General features: G+C 39.4%; 1 protein-coding gene across 1 annotated transcript in view; it reads right to left on the bottom strand.

Moving 5' to 3' along the window:
• Positions 1-24,066, bottom strand: part of ACAD10 (acyl-CoA dehydrogenase family member 10) — a 1,588,826-nt gene that overhangs the window by 935,759 nt on the left and 629,001 nt on the right. Inside the window, exon 10 of the mRNA XM_044068620.1 lies at positions 19,807-19,957. Within this exon, the coding sequence (XP_043924555.1) occupies positions 19,807-19,957 (151 nt within the window). The remainder of the gene's footprint in view (positions 1-19,806; positions 19,958-24,066) is intronic.

The following is a 24,066-nucleotide window of genomic DNA, read 5'->3' on the forward strand; positions in this document are numbered from 1 at the left end:
CAGCTTACATGCTACTACACTCATCAAAAGATTTTCCAGTAACTGCTTCAAAACCCTAGAATTCTTTACGCAAAAGTATTAGCTGCCCTGGAAAGTTTAAAAATTTAAGTTCAAAGCCTTTCAAAGCCTACTTGACGTGAACAAGAAAATGTGGAATAATTGGAAAAACAGTATTATGCACTGAAAATGTTGATGTTCATTTCCAGTTTGAATGTGTATTTTTATTACTCTGACAGTTCTGAAATTAGTGTAGGATTTTGAATAAAATAAAGCATAAATTGCATACATGTACAAATACCCATTATCTTTCTATCAATGCATTTTAGAAATTTATTCCAAATGAAACAATATGAATTGTTAAAAGTTTTTTTTTTACTCATGAGCAGAGTAAATTCAACTTGATAAGCACATAATGTATTAAGACATTGCTCAGAAAATAAAACTTGTTCAAACAGTCAGCAGAAATTCTTGAAAAACATTTTCTGACCTTGTTTTGTTTCCTTCCAAGGGTAAGCATGACATAATGAGAAGTAAATTAAGAACAAAGTTGAGCTCCATGTAGTAGTGACGCTGCATGTAGACAATATATAAAGTATATTTCTAGAACACACCTTTTGAGCAGTGCCATAAAAGCAGTATACAAATAAAGGACTTGGTGTCCCTTATATAAATGAAATATAAGCACTGACAAACTATATACTTTTCAACTATATACACAAATGTACATCATATGCCATTCATTTTAAAACAAGGCCTGCCTATAACGATAGTATATTTATGGCTATTTTACTCATTTATCCGGAGGACACTCCAGTACTTAAAAGTGCATTCAACTTTTCAGCTCTATGTGATGACATTTTCTTACATGCCATCCTGCATACTGCATTTCTCTGCAGATTTATACATTCCAGTCCAGGAAGTAAATAGTGTGGGAAGAAACAGCCAGGGAATTGTTATGGCTAGTCTTGTATAGGCCATAGGGCAGATAGCCTAGTACCAACCTATGAACCTATATGGTATGTACTCTTTTAATATGCAATTTAAAGTTAGGCCAAATAATTTAAATGATTTATTCTGACATAAAAAAAAGCAATTCTCTAATTTAAGTATTAGAAAAATCATACTCCATATTACAATACTTACTGGGAATTTTACCAGAAATGTTGACATTTTATCTATTTTATCTGGTAAAAAAGAATGGTATATCCTTAGGCCACATCAAAATAACCCCAAAAACATGGTTTCTAGAACCATGTACTCAGAACTTATAAAATAATTACAAGGTTACCAAGATTTTAAGCTTTAGTATCCAATTATTGGTTGATGTACAGATAACATGCTCTCAAACCCTTCTAAAAATGGTCTGTTTTGGAAGTTCAATAGTATCCATTCCGGAGTCAGATAAAATCTATGTCTCTCTGTCTGGCATTTGACACTCCCTTTTAAAAAGCAATAAATATATATTTTTTCTACATTAACAGCTGACTGTTTGGTGAATGCGTATTGGTGGGACAGCATTAAAATGAACAGCGAAATAGCCCTTGTATAGCCAAACTGCACATACTCAAATCAGAACTTAAAATGTACATATTTAATTTAGCCAAACAGAATTTTAAGAATAAAACTACAAACAGCAATTTTCAGCATAATCATTATTACACAATTAGTAAAAAGTACAGTTGTGTACACTTACCATAAATGTAGATGTTCGAGTGTATTCACTGTTGCAGTCATCACACTTGGGTTATCTGCCTGCAGGTAGTCCTCAGTCGGCCCGAATACTAGAGTCTTAGGTTTTCTGCGTCGGATGCTGTCACTTCTTTCATGGCGTCAGGTCATCAGGGGTATAAAACAGGCAGCCAACACCATTACATCAGTTTTTCTTGCCCCAAATGTCAGGAGCCCCCAAATAGAAAGCTAGTATATGGTGGGAAATACCACCAGTAAAAAGTAAATACCAATGCCATTAGGAATGGCCATACAGAGGAGAAGTAGAAAGACAGAGAAAGCCAGGGGGTTGGAGGGAGGGAAACCAGGACTGCAACAGTGAATACACTTGAACATCGGCATTTATGTTAAGTGTACCCAACTGTACTATGTTCTTCATGTTTCACTGTTGCAGTCATCACACTTGTGTTGATTCCCAAAGCTGAGGAAGGGTGGAGGCAGTCAATAAGTGTTAGGGCTGGCTAGTAGGCCTTGCAAGACTGTTGTAGCAAATCCAACTCTGGATTTAGAAAAGATTGGTAAGTGGTAATGCTTGGTGAAGGTGTGTACAGAACTCCAGGTTGCAGCTTCCAGAATGTCCCTGGTAGGGACGCCCTGAGAAATGCTGTAGAGGTTGAAGTAGCCCTAGTGGAATGTGGTCCGATCCCCTGTGGGGTAAGTTTTCCATGGTGCTTGTAGTAGAAATACATGCAAGTGTGCTATCCATTTGGAAATAGTTTGCTTTGAAATGGCCTTACCCTCTAGAGGGCCCCTGTAGCAAAGCTGACTAGCAGCTGGTCAGATTTTCTGAAAGGTTTAGACCTGTCAAGGTAGAACCTGAGTTGTCTGTGCATGGGTTAGTCCTGAGGGAAACTCTGTCAGCATGGAAAATAATGAAGGGTTCCACAGCCATTAGTGCCTGGAACTCAGACACTCCTCTTGCTGAAGTTATGGCTAAAAGCAAGGCTGTCTTCCAAGAGAGGAATTTTAACTCTGTGAAGCTGCAGGTTCAAAAGGGGGAAGCATGAGCTTTTCCAGTACAAAATTAAGGCCCCAGGCAGGGGTGGGAGCTCTCCTAGGGGGCTTTAAGTTGTTAGCCCCTCTCAGGAACTGTTTGATGAGAGGGTGAGAAAATAGAGGTGGTTCAGTATTATAATGAGCTGGAATGGCAGAGGCATGAATCTTAATGGAGGAGAAGGATAGGCCTCTGTGGTGTAGCTCTGCTAAGTAATCTAGGATTAGAGGTAAGGAGGGCACTGCTGTGTCCTTCCCTTAAGACTGAGTCCAAGAACAATCTCTTTTTCACTTTCCAGCATAGGATTTCCTAGTACTAGGCCTTCTGGCTTCAAGAATGATGTCCAGCACCTGTTTGCTGAGGGTTGCTGGTGGTGTATTCAAAGGATAAGCCAGGCTGCAAGGTTTAGGATTGCAATTGCAGATGCAAAATCTGTTCTTCCTGCTGGGACAGCAGGGCAGGAGTCTGGTGAAGGTGCCAAGGTGGCACTGTTGTCAGACTGCGCAAGCGTGGGTACCAGTGCTGGCGTGGCCAGTCTGGGGCAATAAGAATTGCCCTTGGCCTGTCCTGTTTTATCTTGAGTAGTACTTTTGAGAGGAGGGGCAGAGGGGGAAAGGCATAAATTGAGAGGTTTTCCCATTGAAAGGATAGGGCACCCACCTTCCAGACCCTGCTGTGAGGGTTCCTGGTGCAGAATTTGCTCAACTGGTGGTCTGGGTGGCTTGTTTCCCCTGGGTTTGGTCTGAGAAGGCCTGGAAGGGGCTGGAAATTACCAGTTTTTAGAAGGCCAATGCCTACTGAATCTAGGTGGTTGCACTTGTAAGAATTATTTAACAGTTTGCATAGATTTAGCTTTTTCTTCCATCTTTTTAAGAACCTCATCTGCTTTGATGCCAAATAAACAGTCCTTATTTAAAGGAACATCTAGTAATTTGGATTTGACATGATCTGGCAAAGTTTGTCCCTTCAACTAAGCCTTCTCAGTACAGATCCAGTGACTGCAGCCCTGCAAGATGCTTCTAGGGCATCAAAGCCACACTGCAAAGTATGCTTACTAACTTTGTTTGCAGAATGCATTAGCTCTTGTAAATCTTTATTTTCTGCACAATCTGGAAGTAACACCATGTTTTTGTTTAATTAGTTCCATAATATGCTGCTGATACTTCAACATGTGAAACTGGCAATTCAATGCCCTGATGGCAAGAGTTGCAGAGGTACTTACCTTCTTACCCCATCTGTCTAAAGCTCTGGAATCCCTGACTGAAAGGGTAGGATTTTTGGCTGTAGTAGCCTTAATACCTTTAGGTCCCTGGGAAATAGTCTCTGGATCTGCAGTAGGATTCTTGAAGATAACTTTGTGGGAATCAGGTACTCTGTAGTACCTGTCAGGTTTCCTAGGGGCCAGAGGTAAAGTATCTGGAGTAAGACTGGATTCCATAAAAACATCATCTACAACTTCCAGGGCAGGGGTATAGCTAGAGGCCTGTGCTGAGGCAACTCTAAAAATTCTCTGAGTCTCTTTTTGGACTGAGGGTAGTCCTGGCATTCTCAGCAGAAATGCTCTCTTAAAGTATGCAAGGTTTCACCATAAGAAAAATCCTCTGGAGGGGAGGCAGAAGGAATGGATTCCTATGCATCTGAATCCTCATAAGTTGATAAGGGCATGTCCTGATAATCAGAAGGGTCAGAGTCATCGGACTCCTGGTCTGTATGATCAGAATGAAACTCAATTCTTTGTCTCTTAGCAGGGGAAGGCTGGCTTCCCCTAATTAGGGTAATCAGGTCTTCAGCCATTCTAAGCATTTGTTTTTGTGGCATGGGAGCTTGAGCATGCGCTTTAGCCATGGTTTTCTAGGTGTAGTGCGTACTCTGGGCCTCAGAAACTTGGTAGTTTTAGCTAAAAACGAAGTTGTCAGTATAATTTGAACACCATTAGGTCAGAATACACCCACAGAAGCCGGTGCCTGCACAGTGGCTCCAGACCCATCCAAGGTAGAGACATCCACAGGTTCCATAGTCGAAGAAGCATCTCACAGCATACCGGACTCCAAATGGGTCTCAGCAGAGGCCTGCGAATCTATAGAAGTGGGCATCAGGGGTTGCAAAGGTGCCTCACTGAGTGCCAGCAGACTGGTGACTAGCTTAATGGAAGCGTTGTCGGCAGTTTTGGACCTATGCGGTCTGTCTCTGTCTTTATCTTTATGTTTTTTCAAAAGATCGGTAGTCGGATGGCTTATCAAAGCCATTTTGAAATACGGAGAATGACAGCAAAAGAATTTAGCGACAAAGATAGCCCGATGATGAATAGTTCGGGCGTTAAACAAGGCACAAAATCGACAGCGAGGGACGTCGTGGTCTGGGCCTAAACAGGTGATGCAGTAAGAATGATAACCTCTGTGAGGTATTTGCTTTCCACAGGCAAGACAATTGTTAACTTTTTCTGACATTGGTTAGAGCAAGGAAAAAAGGATCCCCAACAGGGTACTTAGCTTTAGAAGACTTCAGGATTACAAACTCGAAAACGAAAATTTCAGGTAGTGGCCGACCAGCACTTGCAAACTGCTTCTGCTTCGGCTCCTCCTCGGCAAGAAAGACTGACGTAATGGTGTCGGCTGCCTGTTTTCTACCCATGACGACCTGACGTCATGGAAGAAGCAACAGCATCCGACGCAGAAATCCTAAGACTCTTGTAATCAGGCCAACTGATGGCAACCCGCAGACAGATAACCCAAGTGTGATGACTGCAACAGTGAAACACGAAGAACATCACTACACATCTTTATGCATCTTCAGACTGATACAGCCTAAATCATGCTACCTCACTGTACTAAAGATATGGTAACATTCCATAATTCAGTGTTTGTTTTAATTTATATTTATCAAGCAGTACACTCAAATTGCTGTATCAATTCTGACACAGTAGTTGCCTTTATAAATAGGTTATTGACACTTAAAGTACTGTAAAATAAAATCATAGTCAAAGACATTTGAAGTCCAGCCCATTTTACCTAAATGAATAAATAAAATAAATAAAAAAAAGGTATATTATACGGACATAAGATGCTAAGTTACTTACATCTATGCAGATAGAATAATACATTTCAGAAGGACAGGCACTGGAATAGTTAAACTGAATTTACAACAGGTACACAGACTAACTGCACAACTGTATATTCGTATATTTAAAACGTTTATTGAAACAAGCCAACCAAGCACTACTGTGAGATTATAGCATTTTCTTTATAACACAGATCACTGTCAGATACACTCTGCTTCCTCATCTAACTCAGATTACAAAATGTCCACCAAATAGTCGCTTACAGCCACTTTTATCTGGTTTGTCCTTGATGAAACATTATTTTCCTGTATTGAAGCATTGTCTGCATCTTTATCTCATCCAAAGAAGACCAGTTCTCAGCAGGCCAAAATCCTCTTTCATTAATAGGATAGTCTGTCACTTTTTTCTGCTGCGGTAGACATTTCCCTTTAGCAAGTTCATTCTCTTGAATATCTGTATACATTCAACTGTTTATACTTCAACAAGCCTCTATTGTTAATGCCATTTGTTACAAAAACATTTAGAATTATAATACTTTTTGTTTCACACAAGCACATTCTGTTAAGTTAATCATAGTACTTACTGCATACTTCTTTTCTGCACTTGCAGATGATGTGCCACATGCTACTTCTAAAAAATATCACACTGTTACTATGACTGAAGGCAGTTTTACCAAACCTCTGTTACTGTGAAGGGAAAACAGTTCCACCAAATAATATATATATATATATATATATATATATATATATATATATTTCTATCAAATACATGTTATTACTATGAGGGAAATCAGATTTACTTTATATAATTCTATCAATTCCCCTCTTTATTTTGAAAACCAAAAACATTTCAATCAAAATTTAAATTAAACTTTGAAGTTGACAGAAAAGTTGTGTCTCCATCGGTTATGTTACTTTCTTTACCACCTACATTATACTTTCAACAGATACCCGATTGACAGTCATTTTAATATAAAGTTTAACACACTTGCACATTACTATGATCAATAAAACAATGGTTAATACAGCAACTAAAACTGTGATAATGGTTTTCCACCATTCCCAAAATAACCCTTTTAACTAATCACTCCAGTCATTCTTCCATGTCTTACTAGCCTTTTCAGATATTAGTTGTATTCTACTTAAATGTTGCTTGGATTCATGGATTTTGTCTTGTCTGGAATAAAAGCACAGCATTCCTCGTTGATCGGAGCAAAAAGACCCCCCTCCCCCGCTGCTAGCAAGTAAGTAATCAAGTGCCATCCTATTCTGTAGTACCATTGTCCTAATGGCTGTCATTTCCACTGTATCTGTAACTGCCTCAAATGTGGCTGAGCTTTCTCAATTTCCATATACTTTATACACCTCCATATGCTGGAAGAATTCCTGCCCCAACAAATACCCCATCTCCTAAATTCTCCTAAATCCATACTCTTTAACCCTTTTACTTCTGCTGCATTTACGTCATGACTGCAAAACACGATTGCTCTTAACGTACCAATACTTTTTTTTTAATTCTCTCTTTCTCCTGACAGTCCTTATTTTACCTTCAAGTAATTCTTTAGTTAATCTCATTGATGGTATTACATACCTTAAATATCAGGTTCCTTCCCCTTCCATAGGAAGTCATTTATGTGCTTTTGTACTGCAAATGTAGTATTCTCCCTCATTTAATGTACCTAATTGGGCCCTCCTGTATTCTTGGATTAAGCCTAGTCACAAACTTGTATATGTCCTTATCATTTGTATACTCCAAAATTCTGTAACATACAAATTGTACTACATCATTGCTGATATTTTCCGAGGAACATTCCCTCTAATCTGTCCAACTGAATATTGTATTTATTATTTCCATTGCTTTCCCCAATTTTTGTTGCTCTAAAAGCTTTCTCACTTCTGCCCTGACTTCTAACTCCTTTTCCAGGGATTTATTTAAATATCCCCTAGCAACTGTGATATTGCATTCACTGACCCCTACAGGTTTTGATCCTGCCTGTTGTATGCAAACACTTTCTTTTGGAACATCTACCTTGTCTGGTTTGTCACAAACTCTATTCTGGTTACTAATTTATAGCAAATCTTTTAATTCAGTGGGTACTGCTGAAAAATACACTCTGTCCTTTGCCGTAGGTATTGGTGCACATATCCAGCATTCAGTTTCATTATTTACTTCTGCATATGCCATTTACATTACTGTAAATGTATTGAAATCAGGTAACCATCCCTTCTTTTATTTTGATATTGACTGGCCTTTTAAGGCTATAGGCAACATCCATCGTATACATTATAACAACTAACTGTATCAATTTCTGTGTCCAAGTCTGTTTTCTGGGAGCTTTTAACAATAAAGGTCTTTTTTCTTCCTGTTCTGGCAATTTTGGTCTCCTAAACCAGTAAATGGGCAACTAAAAAATAGATAAAATATTATTTACCTACCCTTTGTTTGTTCTCCCTGTTTAAATATTTTACACTGATCTTTATGTACTTAGATGTTTTTTTAAGACTTTTTCACATTCTGTACTCTTAGGATCAATGGTCTAATCAATTTCTTTACTTCAAAAGGTCCTTGCCAATTACTGTTCCATGGACCAGTTTTACTGAAACATTTTTAACATGACTTTACTTCCCAACTGATATCCCCTTCTTCTGGCAATGCTGGAACTTTTTTTCCACAAATGGAATGCTTGCTCTTTGGCTATCTCTTGGCATACTTCCTACAGATCTTTCGTTCATTGTTGATGCTTTGCAGCTTCTAACAATGGTCTTTCACTCCATATTTCCAGGTCAAAAGGAAACTAAGGGCATTTATCTGCCTGTCATCACTTCAAATGGAGATATTCCTGTCTTGCTATTTGGTGTTGACCTGACTCCCATTAAAATGCTAGGTAAGTGATTTACCCAATTATTTCCTTTCTCAAAGCACATTTTTTTCACCCTGTCCTTTAAAGATAATATTCATTTTTTCTACCATCCCATTTGATTGCGGATGATATGGAATGTGAAACCTTTGCTGAATTCCCAGCATGTCACAAAGTACTTTCATCATTTTACTGACAAACTGTAGTCCATTGTTTGATTCTATCACCTTGGGCCATCCCCATTGGCAAAAAATGTTTTTCCACAGCACTTCTGCTGTCACTTTAGCAGTCATTCCCTTGGTTGGAATTGCTTCCACCCATTTTGAAAAAAACATCTACCACTACCAGCAAGTAATGATAATCACACTTTGCAGGAGGCAATGGTCCTGCATAGTCAAATTTTTACTGAGTACCATGGTCCATCTCCCACATGTACCCTATGCAAATGTGGGTTCTTGCACTTCGCATTTGTCTGCAGACATATCAAGCATTCATCCTGTACTACATGACAGTTTTTTTTTTCAAACGTGGATTTCAATGCCTTTCTTTCACTATTGGCTATAACCTTTCTGTTCCTACATGTCCCAAAATTTGGTGATTAAACTTCACTAGTTGTTTTGCCAACTGATATGGAATTTATGGCAATTTTAGCCCTTTCTCTGTCTCAAAAATATAAAAATACCCACCTACTCCATCATTCTGTAACACACAATTTTCCTATTCCTCTGCCTCACCCTTTTTCTTTTGAATCTTTTTCAAATCCTCATCTACTTGTTTTTATTCCTCAAAAAACTGTACTTCAGAAACTTAAAGTTCACAAACTTTCCCTTCAGTCTCTTCAGGATACAAAGGCTTACCCTTCCCTGCTGCTTTCTTTGCTTTAGTATTTGCCAAAGCATTTCCCTTTCCATTTCATTACTTGTTCTTTAATGAGCTTTTAACATTAAAATACTGAAGTGTCCCTGTAACTTGTACTTTTGAATCAATTTCCACATATCCTGAAAAACAGAAGCATGCTTCAAAGGTTTTCCTGCACTATCAGCAAACCCTCTTCTAACCCACATTTGCCATATGTAGTGTCAGAGAATTTACTATATAAGCACTGTCACTGTACATATTTACTGGATGTAAATGCTGCAAAACATATTTTACAGCCTGTAGCTCAGCCCTTTGTGCCGACATGTATCCTGGTAACTTAACCATAACTGGTCTGTCTCCCTTTTGCGATGTCACTATTGCAAACCCAGTGAAGTACTTACCATCCTTCCAAAAATGTGCACCATTCACATACTCTGCAGGAATGTGACAGTCAATCTGCCTTTAATGGTGACTATAGTTTCTCCAAATCTGCCATGCAGTCATGCACTTCCCCTTCATATCCACTAAAACTGGATAAGTAGTAATTGTCCCCTGTCTGTATCGGTAGATTCATCATACTGAAAGTTCTTATCCATTTTGAAAAAAAAAAAGTCTGACTAACCGCTTTGGTGATTTTGTTCATCTTACTGTCATTTAGCAAACTCTTGATTGTCAAATGTGGAGTTTGAACTATAACCCCCGAGAACATTGTCAAATACTCTGTCGTATTCCCCAGTAAATAGCCAAAAGCTGTTTAATCCAAGGATGATACCCTTTTTCTACAGGTGTCATTCTCCTGGTACAAAACGTAACCAGTTTTAACTTCGTGTCAATTCCCTGAGATACCTCTTGTGGCCAAGACTGTAATAACACCACTGACCGTGTGTCTTTCCCTGCTGCTGCTTGCAAAACAAAAGGTAATTTACTGGTGGGCGCTATTAGCTCCATTGCCTGTGCCAACTTCTGCTTTAACATTTTAAATGCTTCTTCCTCAGTGTGACTTCACTGTAGAGTCAACTCTTCTTTTTGATCTGCCAACATTTTATAGAGAGGAACTGCAGCTTCTACGTAGTTCTTGATGAATTCCCTATTGTAGTTCACGATTCCTATGAATTTATGCAAATCTGAAATTGTCAAAGGCTTTGGCAATTTCAGAATGCCCCTTACCCTTTCTTGACAAGGAGTCCCCTCTGTCGGTCTGAGAATGGTTTCTAGAAATTTTAACTTCTTGTGACAAAAACTGCATTTTGTCTTTGTTTACTTTGACCCCTGCCTCTTGCAACTGTCTAAGAAATTTTCTGAGCTGTGATATGTGTTCTTCCACAGTCTCTAACTGTATCAGAATGTCATCATTATAATGAATAACCTTGTCATCTTTACTCACATCCTGTAAGAATGTCCCTACTATATCACAAAGAATGACAGAACTGTTCTGAAAACCCTGAGGTAATCTAGTCATGACATACTGTTGATTTTCAAAGGCAAACACAAACCTTTGCTATTCCATTTCTGAAGTGAGATTGCAAAAATTCCATTTTTTTTAAATCCATCAGTGTAAACCAATTACTTTGTGGTGTTATGAGAGCTGTTACTTCTGGAACTCCTGGTATCAAATGTGCTCTCGGCTGTATGTACTGATTAACCTTACGGAGGTCTATTACCAAACTGCAACTCCGATCCTTCTTTTTAACTGGCCAAACAGGTAAATTTGTTGGGACTATATCCCTTCTGAATTATGCCTGTGTGTTCCCAGTCTAAAATGCATTTCCTCATGTCATCAGCTGCCTTAGCTGGAATCGGATACTGTTTCTGAAAAGGAGGAATGTAATTTTTTGCACCTCCCACTGTAATTGGAATTTCTAACTTCCCACAGTCTGTTTTTGTTTCTGACCATAAAGTGTGAAATTCTCTCTCTGCGGTACTACAAATATCTCTTTGTTTGTCTGTCAGGGGCACCGCCCTGTTTCCCTTCCTCTCTACTAGGCTAATATGTATTGACATGCACTGTTGGTTAACACTCGGTTCACTTTCATCTCTTGTTTTCCACAGAATGCAGTTGGAAAAATCAATTACTATACCTAACCTGTTTAAAATATCCATTACTGTTATGGTCATTCCGCAACTGGGATGCATCAAAAATGTTCTCATTACCAGAGTTTCATTCTGAGTAAACTTAACTTCTACAAGCTCACTGCCCACTGCTACACATGCACTACCATTAAAACCTGAGATCAAAGTTTTCTTTCTAGGATCTGACTTAAGCCTTCTGTTTGTAACAGAAACTGCTGCTCCCATGTCTATTAAGGCATTTTTCATGGCAACCCCTTCACCCAGATGTCAGTTACAGGGCTACCATCATTTCCTTGTTTAAAAAATGCTAAATGAACTATCAGAGTAGGGGGTACACCCTATTGTGCATCACTATCATTATCCAGATGCCTGGAAACTTCTCTGACAACACAAATATTGTGTTCTTACTCATGGGAATTATCATCCTCATCTACTGCGTATGCAGGACAAAGCAATTCCTGGCATACAGACTGCTGCCTTTTATGTTCTGAGCCACAGGAATGAACTTCCCTAGCTCCTATGGGATATACACTGCCTTCACAGTCATATTGCTCCAATTTAGTCTTTCCTCTTGTCTTATTATGAAATGTTTGACCTTCTAGGTTATCATTCTGCAACTTTTGCTTTTCCTTCTTGACTTATTTTTCTTCTGAGTCCCTTGCAAATACTCCTTTCTCTAGCTGCCTGTGTTTTCACTTTCTGTAGTATACACAGTGCTGCTTGACGTGTCTCAGTTTTCTACAGAAAAAAAATATGCAGTTTGTCTACCATCAGAGCTTCCCATAGCTGGAGGGGCTGAAGCCGCTCTCAGTATGTCCCTGTTCTCATCCCCCCACCTTTCTCTACTTCTCCCACGTCCTACTGCACCTCCTATTTCAAACCCATCTTCATCAATACCACGAGAAAAAATGTTATGCTTAAAAACATCTCCGTTATCACTCATTACTCTCCCTCTCATTAGCTTTTCAAAACATTGCTCTAATTTATCAGCAGTTTCCTCATAAATACACAATGTCACCCAGTACTTTTTTTACTTATTCAAAAAACCCATGTATTAGCCTCTTTTGCATTTCTGGGTCACTCATTTCCCTGTCATCTATTCTGTAAATGATCTGAAAAGCCAATTTAAAATGCTCTGCCTGCTCTAGCATCCTGTCAAACTGTAATATTAAAATACTCTAATAACTTCGTAGTCAAAGTTTGACCTTGGGAGTATTCCAAGGGTATAGCTCGCATTCTAACTTCGAGTCAAACCTACATTCATTAGAAACAATGAAAGTCTTAACACTTTGGAATAAATAGCAAAAAAACATTTTTCAGTGAATCATTCCATGCATTGCCAGGTGTATACAAAAGCCAATCTTTAAATGTCAACATACTGCAAAAATACCTTTCTTTTCATTCCAATGAGGAATGGTTTGTAACAAATGAGACTGTTGGTAGAGGTCAACTGGTGAACCTGTCACTACCTATACATTTGGAGCATTAATGTTATCTTAACTAACGTGTTCTGAAACGTGTCTCTGTAAATCTGCATGTGCAACTGTACAGCCCTGTAGTTGTTTCTGTAATTCCCCTATCTTAATGTGTAACTCTGCTTCCTTTGTCACGGCATTCAAAAATTTCTGTTTTGCATCCTGTAACTTGTGCGTAAGAGCTTCAGTGTCCATGTTCTCATCCATATTTTCTTGTGTATCCACAGCTGTATGTATAGCAAAATCATCCTTAGTCAAAAAGTCTAAAACATCTTGCATAAACTTCCTAACCTATATGTCATGTTTCTTTAACATTTGTATGTGTTTTTCATTAAGCTCTGTCAACTTATCATCCAGCTGTTTGCCTGATAATTTCTTATCTTTGTTAAGCGCATCCCACTGCAAGCAGTAGGTCTGAAATATTTCAGCTGTCCCTACAACTTGTAAGCTTTTAGCATGACCTAAAATGAATGGAATTCTCTATAAAAGGTAGACACTGGCATTACAAAATGTCTTTTGAATTCATCTGACAATTATGACTTGGCCTGCATAGTCTTTATTGACAACTGCTGTAACACAGTGTTATGACATGTTAAACAAAAACACGGATATCTGTCTCCACAGTTAAAACATTCGATTTGATTTTTATACTTCTGTACATACTGATCAAAACAATTACTTTATTTACACATATAAACTTTCTCACTTCTATTTATACCAAACAATGCTTTATTACACTTAACATCACTATTAGCTTGTTCATACCACTGACGTAATAATGTCCAAACTTTTATCAGGAGTCTGGTTTAAGTCTATAGCCATAGCATCAATAAAAACTTGCCCAAGCAACAGGGACCTCCAAAGCAGAAACGCAAGCAAACTCCACCCCTCAACACAACCCAAATGACACATAGCTCACAATCTCAATATGCCACTCAACCACAACCCATAAGGCATAACAACGTACCAAACACTCTAGTCATAGGTGACTATAGTCAGGCACACTGATGTTCCACTCACCAGGCTAAACAAGGAGAAAGTTACTGTCAGCTGCCTGTTGGGTGGCAGGATCTGCCACATAATGCAGGCTCTCAGGTCACTCCACAACAAGTACAAATATGACTCTGTCATTGTCCATGTTGGTGTGAATGACCAGAGATGTACCTCCCTGGAATACATGAAAAGAGACATGGAGGAGCTCTCCGATCTTGCAGTCCAGGCAGGTATGACCCTAGCCCTAAGTAACATCCTGCCATCACCCAGAATGATACCACAGTACAAGGATAAAATGACTGACTTCAACAATTGGCTAAGCTTATGGTGTCATTCTAAGGGGATCCAGTATTTGTCTGCCTGGGATGACATGATCGACAGACCACGATGCTTTGCCAGAGAAGGCCTGCACCTGTCGCCCTTGGGATTCCAGATACTGGCTAAGACTCTTGCCACCCCTACAGTGCCTTTTTTAGGCAAGGTTCAAATGACAAATTCACCACAGTAACAGGTACAAGCAAGCAAAATCTGAGGATAATGCTACTCAAAGCTAGAAGTCTAAACCTCAAAATGCACTCACTTGAGGCACTCCTTAAGATGGAGAACAGTGCACTGGTTCAAAGCTCCAGACAGCAGCCATGCATTACCAGGCTATACTTCATACTACACCTTTCGGCCACCTAACCCGGACCAAAGCGCTAAAGGCAGAGATGTGTCCATATTCATTAAGGATATCCACACCTCCAGGCTAGTTGCACAGCATAGTGCATCCGAGATTATCCAAGTGCAACTAACTCTGGGCAAGACCGCAATCTAAATTGTAGCTTGCTACAGACCCCCCACCATGCCCCAGGATTCCCACTCCTCATTTCTTGATATACTGGAAAATATTAGGGTACAACCCAACACCCTAATAATGGGCGATTTCAACTACTCCACCATTAACTGGGAAAACTACTCGCACCAACTCTTTTGCTCAACGTTTTCTGGAATTCATAAATTCCAATGCCTTGGATCACCTTATTCACACCCCCACTAGGGGCAGCAATATCCTAGACCTGGTCATTACCAACATGACCAACCAGTGTTCCACACCAGAGGTGAATTCCTCGTTGGTCTAATCACCCTACACATCCACATCCCGCCCCCCATTAGGGAAACCACCGTAAAAAACTTCTCCAAAGCCAACTTCACACTTCTTAAGACAGAAGTGGAAAACTTCATGACACTCAAGCAGACGGACAATAAAGGTACGACTGCTGAATCCTACACAAATGCACTTTATAAGCACTTACATGAGTGCATGGATTGTGCTATCCCTAACAGAACCAAGATGCTATCCTCCAAAAAAAGGAAGCCAATCTGGTGGGCCTCTGCCATAAACAAACTGTACAACAGAAAAAAGAAACTGTTGCAAAAAAAAAAAAAAAGAGTAAAATGCCATGACTGGAGGAGCTCCCTGGTCAGCCTCAGTAAAAAGCTGAGATCCCTCATAAAATCCTCCAAAGCTAATTACGAAAACAAAATTGCCACTGACTCCAAAGACAACCACAAAGCATTCTATAGCTATGTCAAGAATCTCAATGGCAACACTCAGATCTGCTCTGAGTTACAGCACAATGGCACTAAATATACAGAACCAACCGATATTGCCAACATCCTGGCAGATAGGTTCAGTGCTACCTTTACCCCCCTCTCACCCCCTAGAGGGCCCATCTCTATACTGAAAGAATGCAAAGTTCCTGTAATTACGGCTGCACAGGTAAAAAACACATGCTCCAATGCCAAGAACACAGCATCCATGGGACCTGACAATATCCCATGCTGCGTTCTACATGAACTACAGAACGAACTGCCATCCCACCTAAGTACCATGTCCAATCATAGCCTCACCTCAGGATTTGTGCCCACTGAATGGCGCACCGCGACGGTTATCCCACTCCACAAAGGGGGAGCCACGACAGACCCTGGGAACTATTGCCCCATTAGCCTGACGAGCCTGGTCTGCAAGGCCATGGAACGGATAATCATGGAACTTATAAACAAAGACATTGGTAATCTCCAAACTCTGGACCCCACTCAGTTCGGGTTTGTAAAAGGCAGATCATGTCTCCTAAACCTGATAGACTTCTTTGAAGCAGTCACCAAAGCCATAGATGACGGTAAGGTGGTTCACACAGCCTATCTTGATCTCGCCAAGGCTTTCGACACCATCCCCCACTCTGGAATTATAGATAAACTCACTAAACTAGGTATAAATCCCTAGGTCACAAGATGGATTGCCAACTGGCTCATGGACAGAACCCACACTGTGAAAGTAGCAGTCTCCAAATCCGACTTCAGACCAGTGACAAGTGGAGTACCACAGGGTTCAGTTCTGGGTCCTGTCCTGTTTGGTATCTACTTCTCTGAAGTACAGGCTAACACAGAAGGTCTTTGGCTAATGAAGTCTGCAGATGACTGCAAACTGGGAGCCATAATCGAAACTCCTAACGATGTGGACATCCTACAAAAGGGCCTCACTGAGACAGATGCCTGCTGTCAAAGCCATGGCCTGAAGCTCAATGCCAAAAAGTGCATTGCCATCCCCTTTGGTAAAAACTCTGTACCCATGAACTACCACATAGGTGGTAGTCTACTTAACACCGAAAGTGTGATAAGAGACCTTGGGGCACAGGTGGACAGTAGTCTCTCCTTTGATAATCACATCGCCAAAGTGGCCAGGAAATCATTCTACGTGGCACACCTCATCACAAAAGGTTTCTCATCCAGAAAAAAAGAGGCCATTGTTCCCCTCTACTCATTAGGTCCATTATAGAGTACTGTGCGCCCCTTTTGGTATGTACCCCACAAGACATCTACAACTGGAGAGGCCACAGAAATACCTCACAAAGATGATTACTGGCCTCAAACAGATGCCCTACGCAGACCGTCTCAAAAAACGCCAGCTTTACTCCTTCGCATATCGCCTACTCAGAGGTGATCTCTGCCTAACATACAAAGCTATGTCAAACCCAGAGCTGGTGGACATGCTCCCCTTCCTTCAGAGCTACACGCTGTAGGGACCTATACCTTGTCACCACAATATACAGAACATGCTGGAGGGATAGATTCCTGTCCCAGAGAATTCCCATACTCTGGAACAGACTACCTATGTCAAACAGATCTCCTCATTAGCACTCTTCAAGAAAAATCTTGATGATTGGGTTGGAAATATTAAATTCACCCTGGGGATCACTTCTGTGGCTCTGCTCAACAAGGGCACATGAAAATAATTTTCTTGGGTGGCGAAAGCCAGGATACCTTTTTGGCTAGGCTTATATAGGCCCTACGGCCAATAGCCTAGTACCTACCTATGGAATCTATGTGTGCATTAGCACTTATGTCCTTGATGGTATCCATGTTATTTCAGAAAGAGGCTTACCGTTTTCAGAAATAGCTAACAGGTAATTAGGCTGTAGACCAAATCAGCAAACTGGAAACTCCTTCTCTGTCGAAAATGCTGGTGAACGTCTCAGAGCAGATGTAAATATGAAATCTCGGTTTCACACACTTGGAAGTTCTTGATACTGCTGAGCTGTTCAGTAACGACTGTATTGAGGTTGGCGCCAACAAAATATTAAATGGTGCCTGTCGTAGTACTTTTATGAATATTTAAAAGGGCCCAAATTAAGTCTGGCATGCCACTGTTAAACTGAATTAACAACAGGTACACTGACTAACTGTACAACTGCATATTTGCATACTTAAAAAGCTTATTGAAACAAGCTGACCAAGCACTACTGTGAAATTATAACATTTTCTTCATAACACAGATCACTGTCAGATATACTGCACTTCTTCAGCTGACTCAGATTATAAAAATGTCCACCAAATAGTCTTTTACAGCCACTTTTATCTAGTTTGTCCTTGATAATTTTTTTTTCCTGTATTAAGCATTCTTTGCCTGCATCCTTATCTCATCCAAAGAAAACCAGTTCTCAGCAGGCCGAAATGCTCCTTCACTGATAGGATAGTCTGTAACTTTTTTTCTGCCATGTTAGCCATTTCCCTTCAGCAAGTTCATTCTCATGAATATCTGTATACAATCAAATGTTAATGATATTTCAACAAGCCTCTATTGTTAATGCCATTTGTTACAAAAACATTCAGGAGTATAATTTTTTTTTCTTTCTGTTAAGCTAATCATATTTGTTTACTGCATATTTCTTTTCTGCATTTGCAGACGTTGTGTCACATGCTATTTCAAAAAATATCACACTGTTACTATGATAGAATTATCAGTTTTACAAAACCTCTGTTACTGTGAAGGAAAAACAGTTCTACCAAATTATATATATTTTTCTATCAAATACATGTTATTACTATGTGGGAAACCATTTTTACTTTATATAATTCTATATATAAATATGTAGTATATTGTTGACAGGGTTGTCCAGTTGGGCAGAGTCTATTTCTTTTAAATTATGGCAGAAAAAAGGCTCCAGCAATGAAGTGCAAATAGAATGCAGCAGACAGTCGCCTACCTGGACAAACTATTGTCACAGAATATTTACTGTCAATAAAGTGTGCATGTAATACAAAAGCACCAATAAACAAATGTAATCAGGTGTGCCAACATATTCTGAAAAGTTACTCAAACAATATCAAGAATCTAACAAACTAAAGAGAATACACTGAGGTACTTAGATATCCACAGTAAAACAAATTTTTTGGAGCCCAGCTGAATTGCATCAAGAATGTCCTGACAGTTTATAAAATAATAAAATGTCTTTAAAAATCTTGAGTTTAGAAAAAAGTATTCTTATTCTGTCACAGTACTGCCACACAGAGCTCCAATAAAGGCTGTCCCTCCTCAACACAAATGCACGGTGATGTCACCAAGGAACCAGGGCTCACATGAAGAAGTCTTCTGTAAGAAGATGAAAGTGCTTAATCTGACTATTTAACATTGGTGCTTTTTGTATGCTGGAATCTGACTATTTAACATTGGTGTCTTTCGTATGCTGGTGGAATTAAAGTTTATTTTTTATTTCGTGTCAGCCCTGCTTCCTTGGTGACATCACCGTGCATTTGTGTTGAGGAGGGACAGCCTTTATTGGAGTTCTGTGTGGCAATACTATGATTTTTCAAGTGGTTCAGACCAGCGATCCTTTGTTTTATTAGTTATTCTTATTTTATTCAAAAGTGGTGTGGTAGTAAAAATGCAAACAGAAACTGAAATATGCCCCTTCATGTCCCAACACTGATAAGACCAAATCACCTGACTGAAATGCATCTTCATGTCTCAACACTGATAAGACTTAATCATCTGCCCAAATCCAAATAAGACTGCTCCAATCCCCTACCATACCCAGGGATGAAGGTGGAATGTAAAGGCTACTGACCAGCTCCCCCCACAAGATAAATGCTATGCAGAGACATGAAATCGACCTTGGGTATGTGTTGTAACATATTCGTGCTTTTAGACTGAGTGTCTACCTGCACTGTAGTGCATACAGTAATAAATATTCCTAATGTATTATTCACCAGGATCCACTACCGGAGAGTATCATGGTAGTATGTCCCACATCATCCTCAAACAAGAAAGATGAGACCACTGCATGCTCAGTTCCACTTCTCTTAGTTCTCTCTCTGGTTCCCAAGTCACTTACTGCAATCAGTTTCTCTGTCACCAAAGTGGTTTACAGTGTGGTCTTGCATAAACCAAACAAGCATTTATATCAGAAAACATTAACTGATTACTGCAACTGAGGTGTTAATTGCCATTTACCTAAAATCTCCATGTACAATGGTGGTTTGCTCTTGTGCTGGAAGATTCTCTGGAAGCCACTGCATAAGTCTGTCCATTGATGAAATGGTATGGGTCTCACTAGCCTTGTACTGTTTACTCCATGTCTGCACTTGACGTTGAACATAGTTACCTAAAGCAAAAGGAAGAAACATTTAAATTATCAGCAATATATGAAACCTTAACCAAAAATATTAATAGCAACAAAAATGTCTTGGAATATGAGACATACTAGATAAAAGGAAGGAGCAGCACAGTCATAGAAAATAAAATGTCTAAATTAAAGCAGGCTAACAACTCGTATTTAACTGGTACTACAGACAGACAGACATAAGATGCAATCATGAGAAGGCAATTTTTTAGAGCAAATCTTCCCCTCTTTGAGAGGCATAAAACTAACAGATGCAGCAAATGCCATCTAGGTTCAATGAATCAAAGCATTACAGTGAACTCTGGGCAAAATCCAGAAACCTTAAATATTGTCTAAAAATACCCCAAACTTTTAATAAAAAGTATCAAAGAATGACTGCTTCATCAACATTAAGATGGAATGTAAATGGCACTACAAGTATAAACAAAAAGCAGAGAATTAATTGCATTAAGCAGTGTAGGATGCAGATGGCAATGTTGCAGGAGACCAGACCCATTTCTATAAAACTGAGCATGTGAATTTGGCAAATGCAGGATTTCAGAATGGACATTCTGCAGAGTATCAAGGACAAAGGAAAAGGGAAATAATATTACTGATTGTGAGATAGGCTCCAAAACTGATAAAAGAGGAAAAAGGCAATAATTGTAGATTTATGGTAATAAGAAATTATTGGCAGGGACAGAGGATTGATCTGGTATGCACTTATCCATCCATCCATAACCCTCTTTTCCCCATTTTTGAACATGGGGCCAGGGTGTCAAACAACAGTGATGATAATCTACAGCTAAATACTGCCAAGTGGATAGCCTTGCTATGGATGCTCTTCCATACCACAGAGACCCATGCATTTACACCTATGGCCAGTTCAAAGTATCCAGTCCACTTACTACATGTCTTTGCAATTTGGAAGGAAACAACAGCACCCAGAAAAATCCCACAAAAACACAGGGTGAACATGCAGACTCCACACAGAATGCACACCAGCCATGAATCAGACCAGAGACCCTCTTGCTGAGAGGCAACAACCACTGCAACACTGTGCCACATGTATTTATATACCACCTAAAACTGCCATAATAGAGCTTAAGAGCATTTTGGGAGACATAACCAGCTTTCAGTAGTGAATATAATTTGTAGCCGTGGAATAAAACCGGATTTGCAATAACAAGAGGTCCTAGGAGGAAAATATACCAAATGAGGGTAGGTTTCTGAAGAAATATATCAGAATATTTGGAGTGAAAGATGAAAATTCACTAGCAGGAACTCAGAATTTACACATTATTTGCCAAGATACAACAACTGGGTTAGACTGGATAGAGATTATACTTTGCAACAGCATGGGTATTTATCTGAAAGTTATGAAATACAACGAATAACTAATTTCAGGTTACGCTCCAATAAATACTAAGATAACAAAGTTCATCCCTGTTTAAATTCAAGCGCAGCATGGATCTATGGATGGAAAATGAAAACTTCCCAGGACTGTCCCCTGTACTACCAATAGTCAGTGGAAGCTCCTAAATGCTTTACCCCATGCATGGGTCTCCTCATATTATCTATGGAATGATCTGAGTAATGGGATAGGTTAATTTGAGCACCAAAGGGAAAATTGGAAATGTTTAAAATGGCTCACAAGGACAGCTAACCTAGTACTTACTTATGAATCTATAAAGATACAGTGTAAATAAAGTAAAAATGGAACACCAATACTTTCTTGCTAATGTATTAAAAAGAAAGGAATTTAAGGAATGGGTAGTGCAAATGATTCAAGAGTTCTCTAGAAAGATGTAACTTTCATCAGAAGAGATGGACAGAGAATGGGACAAAATGGAGTTTAAAATGTGTTAGAAATAACAGAAAAGAAATATGGGAAAGATGTAACAGGAATAATTTAGAGGGGTTGACAAAGCTTAAACTATTGAATAAGGGGACTTGCGTAGAACAAGAGAAGCAACTGCTAAGTGCTAAAGGGAAAATAAGGCACTATGGGGATAATATGCATGAGTTCAGAAATGCTGTTGTTAAGCAATTATTTTTGATAGCAAGTCCAGAGCATAAAACTCTTAGCACAATGAGTTAGGGAAAATAAAATAGAAAAGGGTATTGGCAAAACTTAGAGCCACTGACGAGAAAAATTACCAGAGATTTTACAGAGGTACAAAAGATATTTTGGAAATTCTGTGAATATCTGTATAAAGCAGATAGCTTGGGAATGCATAAAAATGAACAAAATGAAAATAGTTATGTAAGACTTAACTATATCAAGGCCAAAGGAATACGATAGCTAAGATAGGATGGAATGATATAAAACTGGTGACTTAGAGTCAATCAACAGACAAGTCTCCAGGAACCAATGATACTCCTGTGGAGATTCAGAGAGAAGAAACTGATAAAACATGGAAGTTTTTTTTTAACAATATTTAAAAAAAAAAAAAAAAAAGGAAGGGGGCAGTATCACCACCTTGAAAGAAAGCTGTGATCGCTGCATTACCAAGCAGTGTAAAGACCCTTCAGACCAAGCTTCGTATAGACCAATTTTAAGTTGAAACTATTATTATAAAGTTTTTATGTCTATACTAGCTAAGAGAATGCAAAGGTGCAGCCAAATGCGACAGATATGGATCACTGTGGTTTTGTAGAGGGAAGGCAAATAATGGAAAATATTAACAGAATAAAGATGATCCAGAGGGAAGTACAGCATTAAGAAAATGCCTCTATTGTTTGGTGGATCTTGATGCAGAGAAAGCATTCAATCAAGTCATTCAGCTATGATTTCATGATTAGGGCAATGGTAGCATGTGTGTTCCCAGATAAATAATAGGGTTAATAAGGAGGACATATGAAGGGTCATTGGCAAAATTTAAGGTGGGAGGGTTTCTCTCTGACAAGGTGTTTTGCAACAGAGGAACCATGCAATTAAGTTCCATTTCTCCATTGTTATTTCTTTTATATTTAGAACCATTAGCAAAAAAAAAATCTAGAAGTGACTCACAAATTCGAGAATATAACTGGTATGGTAATCAAGAAAAGCTAGCTTTACTTGTAGACATTATTTTTTCATCTAATAAATCAAAACAATATTTTGGTGTTGTGGAACACTGAGACAGTTTCAAGTCTTTTCAGTATACAAAATAAACGAGGATAAAACAAAAGTACAGTTGTATACACTTACCATAAATGTAGATGTTCCTGTGTATTCACTGTTGCAGTCATCACATTCAGGTTATCCCTGCTGGGGTAGCCCTCGGCCGGCCCGAATAGCAAAGGCTTAGTATTTCTGTGTCAATTGCTGTCGCTTCAGGACTGAAGTCACGTCGTCAGTTGTATAAAGTAAGGCAGCCAACGCCACTACATCAGTTTTTCTTGCCCTGTCAGGAGCCCCCAAGTGAGAGCCAGGATATGGTGGAAGAACCCCACCAGTAGAAAGTAAATACCAAAAAGTTCCTTGTAAGGAGAGAGAGAGAGAGAGAGAGAGAGAGAGAAAGAAGAGGGGGATGGAGGGAGAGAAACCAGGACTGCAACAGTGAATACACCCGAACATCTACATTTATGGTAAGTGTACACAACTGTACTATGTTCTTTGTGTTTCACTGTTGTAGTCATCACATTTGGGTTGATTCCCAAAGCTGAGGAAAAGGGTGGAGGCAAGTCAAGGAGACTAGGGGCAGGCTAGAAGATAGGCAGGTGGTAATGTTTGGTGAAAGTGTGAACAGCAGCCTCCATGATGTCCCTGGTGGGGATTCCACTGAGGAAAGATGGAGAGGTAGAGGCTGCTCTGGTACAGCGAGTCCTGACCCCCTTAGGGGGAGGTTTTCCATGTTGCTTGTAACAGAAATGGATGCAGTGTGCTATCCATTTGGAAATGGTTTGTTTGGAAACGGCTTTGCCCTCTGCCCATGCAGCAAAGCTGATCAGTAATTAATCAGTCTTTCTGAATGATTTAGTCCATCTAGATAGAATCTGAGCTGTCTGTGCACAGAGAGTGCAGGATCCTTTCCCCCTTGTTTTGTGGGTTAGGAAAAAAGGTGGGCAAATTAATGGGTTGGTTGAGAGCCACACTGGACACCACTTTGGACATGAAGGATGGGTTA

The sequence above is a fragment of the Protopterus annectens genome, chromosome 4.part0, assembly GCF_019279795.1.
Source record: "Protopterus annectens isolate FY-2018-M chromosome 4.part0, PAN1.0, whole genome shotgun sequence".
NCBI classification, from domain to species: domain Eukaryota; kingdom Metazoa; phylum Chordata; order Ceratodontiformes; family Protopteridae; genus Protopterus; species Protopterus annectens.